This window comes from Aulonocara sp. 'chitande type north' Nkhata Bay, linkage group LG3, assembly GCF_057382095.1.
Source record: "Aulonocara sp. 'chitande type north' Nkhata Bay isolate Kocher_YH1m ecotype deep benthic linkage group LG3, A_spYH_male_GT1.1, whole genome shotgun sequence".
Classification (NCBI taxonomy): Eukaryota; Metazoa; Chordata; class Actinopteri; order Cichliformes; family Cichlidae; genus Aulonocara; species Aulonocara sp. 'chitande type north' Nkhata Bay.
In genome coordinates, this window is record NC_141346.1 from 52,586,002 (window position 1) to 52,596,689 (window position 10,688).

The following is a 10,688-nucleotide window of genomic DNA, read 5'->3' on the forward strand; positions in this document are numbered from 1 at the left end:
AATAATTACACACACCCCACTTTGCAGTTATTTATTTGTAAAAAATGTTTGGAAGCATGTATGATTTTCATTCCACTTCTCACATGTGCACCACTTTGTATTGGTCTTTCACGTGGAATTCCAGTAAAATTGATTCATGTTTGTGGCTGTAATGTGACAAAATGTGGAAAAGTTCAAGGGGGCCGAATACTTTTGCAAGCCACTGTATTCCACCTAAATGAAAAAAGCATTTCATGTGATTTTACTTCAATATAATATATAAAATAATAAAGAAACAGATTAAAAAGACAACTACAAAATAAGGCTGGCATTATTTCTCATGCTTCAGCAATTCTAAAACCATCAAGGTTCAACGTGAATGCATAAAAATGCGCCTCACCAGACTGGAATAAATAGGGTCCAAGTCTTTCTGACACTTTGCTCCTGGACTGGCATACCGATGATCAATTTGCCATTCAGGAGTCCCATATGAGTGGTCCAGGAGAAACTTCCTCTCAGTTGGTGGATCTGATAATATGCAAATAATGAATAATGCATCTCTTGTGCGTCTCCTTTTTGGATCTCCTGACAAAAGAACATCATCGCCTGCTTGAACAACACAATGTTGTACCTGCTTCCTTTTCCGTGTTCCAAAGGTCTTCCACTAAACAAATCTCCTTTCCCTGTCAGTCAGCCCTTCTTAAATGTACAGACCATTTCATTCAGAATCGTCATCTCCTCAAGTCTTGTGTCTTTATGTCCTCTTCTGGGTTGGCAACTGCAAGGTCATCATCCATGGGACAGGCGTTTGTCACAGCAGGAAGACGTGGATGTCGGTGGAAGAGCAGGAAATAGGGACTGTGGTGGGTGTAGTGCTGATCACATAAAATCTCTTCATTAATTCATTATCTCTTGCACTTGTCAATAACTTTTAAACTTTAAATAAGTTTAAAAATACATTCTTAAGACGATGATACACTGTAAAGCATCACGAGTAGTCATCGTGGTTCTGGTTGATGCACTTTCTGAGAGCACGCTTAATGTTCTGGTTGGTCCTCTCATCCATTGAGTTGTATTGTAGAATAGATAAATAAGCATGACTGATTTCACTTGAGTTACTGAAGGTTAGACATCCAAATGCTAACCTGCCCGTTGGTCTGGGGGTGGTATGCACTGGACACAGCATGTTTAATATTGAGCTTGCTGAAAATGCTGTTGTTGAGCTGCAGTTACATGAGCAGACTTGGCCTAAATACATCATATCATAGGTAAAGGTACGAATAACACTTTCACAAGTTTTACCTGGTTCACAAACTCCTTTCCTTGGTCAGTCATGATTTTCCTGACCATGCCAAATGTGTATAACTTAAGAGATCATGATTGCAGAGACCTCAGCTGCAGTCTTGGACTTAAGAAGTTCTGCAATCAGCATTGCCAATTAGTATACAGATCGGTCATGGTTAGCACATATCGGTTCCCTAGACATGTTTCCGGGAGTGGTCCAATTAAATCCATGCCCAGCACTTCGAAAAAGTTCTTTTACCTGCAGGTCACAGAACTTTTCAAATTAAAATTTAAAGCTACCCTGGAGCACACAAGCTTTTTAACATGTAAATTAAAAGGGTGAACAGGCTTTAAGATGTACCTTGATGGGATGTAATCCTGGTGCCACGGTTTTGATTTGGTCCTTCATCTGGCAGCGATGATGACATCTGACCTGAAAAATGTACTCCAAACAATATTTCTAGGATACTGAAAAAACAGTTGATGTAAATTGATAACAATAAAATAAAAAGACAGAAACTAATGTTGAAATGTAAGTGTGCAAGTAAACACATTCATACAGAATTATATAGTTAACAAATGTTTTAGAAAAAATTAGGAAGAGGTTCTGATTTCTCTTGTTAACTCAAATAAGACCATGTCCATTCACCGATGTCCTGGTTCAATGTTGGCTAGTAATAGCCAGCAACAACCCTGTTTCTGGTACCTCTGACAAGATTCTTCTTATTTTTCGGCTTGTTGTTCAGTCGGAGGAAGCTCTCCGTTGAGAAGAAAAGCATGAATTTGTTTGTATACGGCGGTATCCATTGTTTAAATGTCTCGGGCAGTTGAAAAGGAGGCAGAGCTGTCGAGAAACGCTAGGAGCTGACTGGGTGCTAACCGTGTCATTTAAATATATTAACTGTTGCAATGTTGGCGAAGGGAGGAAGTGATGTAAGATTCGCGCATGCGGTACCACACATGCGCGAATGGTAATAGTGACGCACACAACTATTATCAAGTTATCCTCTTGATTTTTCAAGCATTCAGTATTTCAGCATTTAACTATTCAAACAAAGTTAACGATGAATATCGCCTCCTAAAGGAGCAGAGTGTAATTCACTGGGTGTACATCAATCTATTATCTGGCATGGACCTGTGTGGACTTGTTGTGCAGTTTAACCAATCAGATTTTAGACATGCCACAGTGGCAGTGTTAACCCCGCCCCCCGACTTTGATCAGTGAGACTGACAGATAAAATTAATTCATGATGACAGCTGCAGGGCCAGGAGTGCCAAAATGAATGAAATAAATACAGCATTAAATAATTAATTTAATGCTTCAATAATTAATTAAAATTTAAAATAACTAAATAATTAATTAAATGTGTCGATAATGAATAAATTAAATATATAAAAAATAAAATAAATGTGTCATTAATAATAGAAATTAATTAATTAATAATTTATTAAATGCTTAAATGAAATAGAAGGGCATTTAAGTAATTATTAATGGGATATTTAATTCATTCATTTTGTCACTCCTAGCCATCCATACACTATGGCCCTAAGTACATAAGTGGTTATAAAATTAAGCTGATATTGAATATGAACATTAAATGGAAATCCACTTGTAATAAAAAAATTCCTATGTATTCGTAAGACTTATACGAGTAATATGGATAACATTTAAAGACTGAATTGCTAACCTTAACCCTGGCTCAACAGTAGACAATTCCTGAACTGTCAGCATTAGTAAATTTTGTGAAGGTGAGCAGCTTCGATCATCGTTTCAAAACTTGTCCTCTGGGTTTTAACTTTGAGGTAGAGGTTATTGTGTTCATTTATGTTTTTTGAGCAGTGTAAAAAAAAAAAATCATAAATAAACACCAAATTAAAGATGTCCTTTGTTTTAAACAGCATTCTATTTGTAAAGCTTCTCTCATACCTGTTTGCATCCATCCTTTACATCACTGACATCTTGTGGCCCCAGTTGGCCACTGTCACTGGAATAGTTTCTGCTTGTCTTATTGTAAAAGTCACCACACACCACCACAGCCACCAATCAAATCTAATCATTGAAATCTCTCCAGGGTAGTTGAATTAAACTGATTCTACAAAAAAATTAAAACTCAGGAAGGGGGCCAAAGACACATAAACACTGTTTACAACAGTATACCTTGAACTGGAAGCTAATGTTAAAGCTGAACTCATATGAAGGTCTTTAGAAATCTTCCTAATGAAGAAGTACATACGATTAGTCTGTTTCTGCTACCAAAAACGAAACATTGCTATCCATAACTCTAAATATGTGACTTCTTTATTGCAGTAAGAGAAATAAGCTTCAATAGCAGGTTGATGCCATGATGCAAAATAGAAAAAAAAATCAGGATTATGAACATTTGAATAACTAAAAACCAGATTTGGCCCGCAGCCTAATTACATTTGGCCCGCGAAGCCATACCAAATTACTATTAGAGCTGGCCTACTGGTATTATACAGCTAATATATATATCGTTTAGTATTAAGCTTTGCTTGTTCCATATTCAGTTTTTCAGCAAAACTTGTTTGAGTCCATAAGAAGAGATTCATTCTTAAATCTGGAGGAAGATTTTTCTTTCAATAAATATTAACGTTAGCCCGCGACTTTGTTCCAGTTTTGAATTTTGGCCCACTGTGTATTTGAGTTTGACACCCCTGCTCTAAATAAACACCTCTGCGTTAGTGCATTTGGTGAGGTCTGTAGTTACAGGCAACAGCTCACATATCAATACAACTCACAGTTAAAGCAGGCATAGTCCTTCATCTTGACATTTTTTTATTTTTTTTTTAAATAGAAAGAATAAGAAAAACAAAAACCTTCACCCACATCGACTGTTAGCTTTGTCGTAATTCAGGGGCTGCACCTTCTGAAGGGTGCCTTTGAAGGCTGATTGCGTCACAGCGAGGTGATGAGCCTTGGGAGAGCCTCCTTTTCCCCAGATTTGAAGGACAGTTAGGTGTATGCTTCATGGCCCAAACTATCCCAAGTTTCATAGTGCGATGGTGGGTAATTTAAAATGATGGACAGCTCAAGGCCCTTTCACATTGGATGCAGCAGTCACCACAAATTTTGGGTCAGCACAGCACATGCTGTGTCCTATTTGAAAAGGCCTCAAGGAATAATCGCGAAGAAATGCGATGAGCAGAATGTTTGTTGATTTTACGCTGCTTGTGTCAGGGCAGAGTCCGTGACCCAGCATTTTAAGTTCATTTTGTATTTTGTGATTTCTTACATTATATTGAATATATGCTTAGTTCTTGTGTTGACATTATTAGTTAGGGGTTGGTTCTCCTATAATTCCTGATTCATTGTTAGTTTCTTGTCTTTTGTGTCAATATGTCATGTGTTCCTTGTCTGCGTGCTTCATGTTGTCAAGCTTGTGTGCCATGTCTAAGTCTTTAATTGTTTCCTGTTTTATTTTGAAAGTCTGATGTTTCTATGTTAAATGTGCTTATTTTTACTCTTCCCCTGTGGTGTCATTGGCTGTGTCTCAATTCAGTGACTACATCCTTCGGAGGCCGCATTTGAAGGTCGAATACGTTACAGCAACGCCTGTGTATAATTAGTCTGTGTGTGTGTCATTCAGTCTTTGTCAGATCGTCTGCTATCCTGCCACTTCATGCCATGTCCCAGGTCTTCATGTATTTATGCCAGGTAGCCACGTTTAAGGGTTTTTCATGTTTAAGATGTGTCATGTTTTCTGTGTAGTTTTCCCACTTTTGGTTATTGTTTAGCTTCGCCTTTTGTTTTGTAATGTTTTACCAGCCTTATTAAACTTGGGTCCTCTTCTTCACTCCACACAGTCAACTTTGCAGTTCATGAGTATGTCAATAACCAGCATGAGTTAAATTTAAAGGCAATAGAGGGGCTCTGATGACATGATTAGCAGTGACCTTCTGTCAAAGAGTGAAAACAGAAGTGTCACAGAGAGCTGATTCTACCACCACAGTGACTGACCTCTCCACTAGTGTCCCATTCAAGCCATTTGATATTCATTGTCTCACATTAATGAACAGATGCAATTTGTAGCAACACACTACTCCCTACAGTACAATACTGTTAAACTGAAGCTCACAGTTTAACTTCTATGTAGACAGAGGGGGGTTGTAAGTAATCCAGAAAAGGGTTTGATTATAAAAGTTGCTTACAGCTTTGTTAATTCTCTTTTGTTTTCTATTCTATTCATTCATTCTTGTCGCTGCTTCGGTTTTGTCTCTCTGTGGGTGTCTTTCACGTTTCCCCATTTAGTTATCGGTTAATCAGTTTCATCTCTCCATTCAGTTATGTCTCACTTACTGTTTTATTTTACTGACTGTTGCCCTGTCTTAGTTTGTGTTTAGTTTTACTTCCCCTTGAGTCATTATGCTAGCTTCCCTCAGCTGTGCTCCCACCTGTTTCCCCTTGTTATCTCGTGAGTGCTTATTGTCTGTGTCTCTTTCTGTCCTTTTAAGTTTGTTCAGCCTCTTAAATTCTCCATTCAGGTCCACTTCCTGCCTGCCAGACTGCTGAATATTGGCATATCGTTCATGATAATGTGGATTTATTGTGATAACTGGGTCTGAGGATGATCTGTACTGTCAGAATGAGCTTACTGTAATAGTGTGCCTTTATAAATCTTCTGTAGATTCCAGTCATTTCACATTCTGAGTTTTTATGATGAAGTCTCAGATTTTTACAACCCTGACTTTGGGACCAGTCAGATGACTTCCTGATACTGTGAGAGACGAGGTTTGCAGTGGGACTGTATGCAGTCCAAAAAAAATCCTCTGGTCTACACGTGCTGTGCTATTTGGAAACCGAATTTCCCAGAGGAGCCCACCCGAGGGATTAATAAAGTTTATCTAATCTAATCTAATGAAATGTGTAAACCTGACTGTCATGTTTATTGGACTAAGAAAACACTCAGAGCAACTGCACTGTCACAAGTCTTATTTACAAGAAAGAATGAGTTTAATAGGAAGAGGGAAGTGGCTTGAATAAATTTATTACCCAACAGGAATGAAACAAAGAGCTCCTCCAGAGAAGAAATGTTACGAATGGTCAAGGTGAGTTCAAAAAGTTCTTGAAATATTTGTGATTTGGTTCTGAGGCCTTACTTGTTTGCTTTTTAATCAGAGAATCTGGAGTAACTGGCGAGCAGACGAAATGCCGCTGCTCAGAGTGCAATGCAGGAGAATGGCAAAGCAGGTAAATTACTGGGAAGTACTTTCCTTTTCAGGTTCAGAAATCAGCTGGAAGGTTTAGTTAAGAATAGCTAGCAGTGGTTGTGAAAATCCTCAGGAGCACCAGGAGGCTGACAAAGTTACTGGCAAACAGCACTAGCATTAGCATGTTTCAGATGGGGCCTGCTTGCCACCATGGTGAGAAATAACAACCTTCAGAAAAAAGAACAAGGAATGATTGCCCACAGCTCCACCCGAGAATTACTGGGGATTTATACTTCAGAAGGCAGCATCAATTCAAGTCCACAAATCCACACCAGGTCGATGCAGCCTGCAGTACTGTCCACACTTCATGTGCATTTTTGGCTACTTCTTCACTGCAGTTTTTGAATATAGCAGTGACAGAGTAACACCCCTAAAATAAACTGAAAGTTGGGAGCCAGGAGAGGAAAAGTGGCAGCATTTTATTTTTTTTTATTGACTGGTATAAAATGCCAGGAAACAATCACAAAATAAGGTCAGCCACAAAGATCCTCCAGAAATATGTAAATCAGGCCTTAGAGAGATGGCTTTCAGAGGGAGACAGACAAAACCTCAAGCCTGTCAGGATCGCTTTGGTTGCTGTATCCTTCAAGGTCATCTGTAACCCCAGTTCCAAGAGCGTTAATGTGAAGTTGTACTGGGACTCTCTGAGAGGTTTGTTTTTAATGAGCAGATGTGATAAAATATTTCAACAGTGGTTTGAGAGTCTACATGCGAACAATCACAATCTTTGTCTCTTGGTTCACTGTTAGGGTTAAACTTTCTGGGGGGCGTGATTATTCTTTCACAGATGTATTGTATAGCACATACAGATACTAAAAACCACACCTCTTCAGACCACCCTATATGAACTTGTAGAGCACCATTTCAGGGACATCGTGTGCACAATGAGGAACTTTGACTCTCTAACAGTTTTACTTGTCTGCAGCCTCAGTAAGTACAGCAACTCATTTACTCCACAGAACCAGCTGATTCTGTTGATTAAGATTCTGTTGCTTTAATGTTTGTGTTTATTTATTTTCTTTTGTTTTTCAGGTTGGATCCCTGTATCACAACCTGTGGAGGTTCAGTCTGGAAAAGAAGTCACGCTGCTGTGCTCCAACTTTTCCAGTTCTCCCACACAAATACTCTGGTTCAGAGTGACCAAGAGAGCCAAACTCACCTGTATCGCCTCCATGGTCGAACCTCATGAACCTGCTTCATTCTGCGCTGGATTTCAAAATGGAAAATTTGAAATGAGCACTAATTTATCCACTGTGTTTCTCAAAATTAAACAAGTGGATTTATTGGACTCTGGACTTTATTTCTGTGGATTTAAAATAGACCGCAGTCCGGTTATTGTTGAAGCAACAGATTTAGTGGTCCAAGGTAAGAATGACCTCTTCATTTGGTTTTATTGAATTTCATGAAAATAAGAGTCAAAGTTTAAGATGTTAGATTCTGAACCACACATTTAATAAACTGCAGCTGCTGTCATTTCATTTATTATAATCTTTGTCACAGACACTTTTATCAGATTACCAAATATGATGAGTGTGATCCTCGGTGTTCTGACTGTTTTCCTCATCACAGTCATCATTTGTCTGGCTGTTAAAATCAAAAAGCTTCAGAAAGGTATTTTTATTGTAACAGATTTTTACATGTCTTTTATGATTACACTTAAAAAGGAACAACAGCTATTTTCTATTTTAAAAATCCCCCAACAGGAATATTTTTAATATTATAATTCAACCAACCTCATAAATTGTTTGTACTTTTTGCCGTAGTTCACACTGAAGGAAAGAATCTACAACAAGAAGAGGTGAAGTGTTTCATTTTGTGTCCTTCACACTCTTTATCAGTTAATGTTAGTAGTTTTTTACTCAGCCGTGAGACTGACAGTTCTCTTATTCACAGAGGCAGAGCTCAGAGCACCTGCACTATGCAGCTGTGACATTTCATCCAAAAACAGAAAGTCCTCACAGGCCTGCATCAGCCACAGAAGTGGACCCAGATGTTATTTATTCATCTACTCGATAGACTCAGAAAGTGACCGAGCACTGCATGGAACCGAGGCGTCATTATTGATCTGCTGATGTTTGTTTGGTGGATATTGTCATGCTGTGAAATCACAAGTGAAAATGTACATGAATCCTATTGGTGTCCTGTGTTACTGTTATAAGTGGTCTATATGTCATATGTCAAAACATTTTAGCCTCTACAATCTTTATTGTGTTTTTTGTCCTATCTTCCTCCCCTCACCTCAACTGGTTGTGGCAGATGCCTTTTCCTCTTTGGAGGTTTCTTCTTGCTAAAAGGGAGTTTTTCCTTCCCACTGTTGCCGAGTACTTGGGATCGTGTCATTGTTGGGGTTTTCTCTGTATTATTGTAGGGTCTTTACCTTACAGCAGAAAGCACCTCGAGGCAACTGCTGTTGAGATGTGCGGCTGTATGAATTGAATTGATATTAGTGTCAGCCACTATTCAAAAACGGATCAATCACTCAGAATTATCAGTGCAAGAGGAAATAATTTGAACAAAGGTAACAGGAATGAATGTATTTCTGTCTGCTTCATATTATGCAATATAATATCAAGAGGTTATGAAGGTATTTTGTCGAGCCATATGTTTTTTGTAAGTATGGTTTTTAGTGTTTGTTGGAGCTTAGACAGTTCAGCCAACATTTTGCTGTGATCTTTAATTTGAGTTTCTAGTTATAATTTTCATTATTTTATGTTATAGTGTAATATACCGTGCTTCATAAATTGATCCTGCTTTGTTAGTCTTTTGTGTTGTTGTAAAGTGTTGGTAGGTGTCGTAAAGGGGGTGTGTTAAGCACGAGGGGGGATGAAAGGTTAGTCAAGTAAGCAGGACCCGGAGCAACAGTTTTCTAACCGGCACCGTTTATTGTGCTTTCGTTGTAACATAAAAGGAATGTAAACGGAGCTCCCACCAGAGGCCTTTGTTTGTATTTTTCAGTTTGTATGGAGAATAAATGTTTTTTCCTTTTTTACAAGCGCCTTGTTTTTGCTACCGAAAGGCATACAAGCGATTCAACAAGAGCACGAGTCAGAAACTTAAGTCCTGCAGAAGCGGCAAAGAAGGACCGAAGGTTGCCGCTACAGTGTTTGTGTTTTTTATTTTTGGTGCCAGCCTCAGGTGGCCATTGGAGGTACTGCACTTCTAAGCAGGCAAAGTTTTATTTTAGTCCTGGATGTTGCCATTTGGCTTTAATTCGGTATTAACAATTCTATATCGATATCATGGCACAGAAAAATGGGACAGTGTTATGATACAGTGAGCATTTGTACAGTTATTTTGGTCTTATTCTCAGAATTCTTTTATCTGTAATCAATCTTAAATATCAGTACAAATATAAAGGCCTTTCATCATCTTAAATCTTCTCATGTCTCATATAGCTTCACAACATCTTACAATGTTAGTAAAGGCAGAGCATAAAAGATAAAAATAAATAATTAAGTCATCTGCTAAATGCCAAAAGAATAATAAGTTGATAATGACAGGTTAACAGCTGTTCTTCATTCTCATCTTGTCAAAGCCGTGCAACTGCTGACCGTTAACCACAACAGAGCTGACTCTGTATCAAGTAGTGAATACTTCCTGTCAGACTGTGCAGAGTGTTTTCACAGACTAAACAGATCAGGGACATTAGCGTTATGCACTGGTGGTTCCCATTAACAGTAAAAGTTCAAATGTATAACTTTTTATTTCTTTAGATTTGCAAGGGTTGCAATATGTATCATTTTAACAAATTGTAAGCTTTTGTGCAGTGATTCAGTGATTTTCCATTTTAGTTATTGCATGCTTTGGTGTTTTAGTGTTTTGTGGGGAGTGGAGATTCCACTCTCGTCCAACTGCCACCTATTTGGAGTTGAGTACAGGGAGTAGCTGACTGGTAATGATTTGAATCCTTCTCTATAAAGGGGAGAGAAAACAGGAAGGAAGGGGATTTTTCTGTAGGACACAGTTATAGTGGGGAAGATGGTTGAAATTTTTGACTCCAGTGAGAGCGTGTGAGGTAGCATAACTTAAACAGCAAGGAAGGTGATAAGTAAATAGCATCAGCAGACCATTTAAGTTCTTTTAAGTATCCTTTATTTCTGGCATCTCCATTCTACCATAAAACAATTAACCTGGTATGCAAAAATCCCACTTGCTTTATACACCTGACCTCGTTAGTCTCTACCATTGAAACAAAT

At 38.3% G+C, this 10,688-nt stretch overlaps 1 protein-coding gene across 1 annotated transcript; it reads left to right on the plus strand.

Annotated features, from left to right (window-relative positions):
• Window positions 1–7,499: 7,499 nt before the first annotated feature.
• On the plus strand, window positions 7,500–9,969 carry LOC147336169 (uncharacterized; the record flags this gene model as incomplete). Its single annotated transcript, XM_086286151.1, has 4 exons — window positions 7,500–7,857; window positions 7,993–8,103; window positions 8,256–8,290; window positions 8,386–9,969. Coding segments are annotated over 4 exons (627 nt in total), but the record flags the coding sequence as incomplete, so codon positions are not given.
• Window positions 9,970–10,688: the final 719 nt, after the last annotated feature.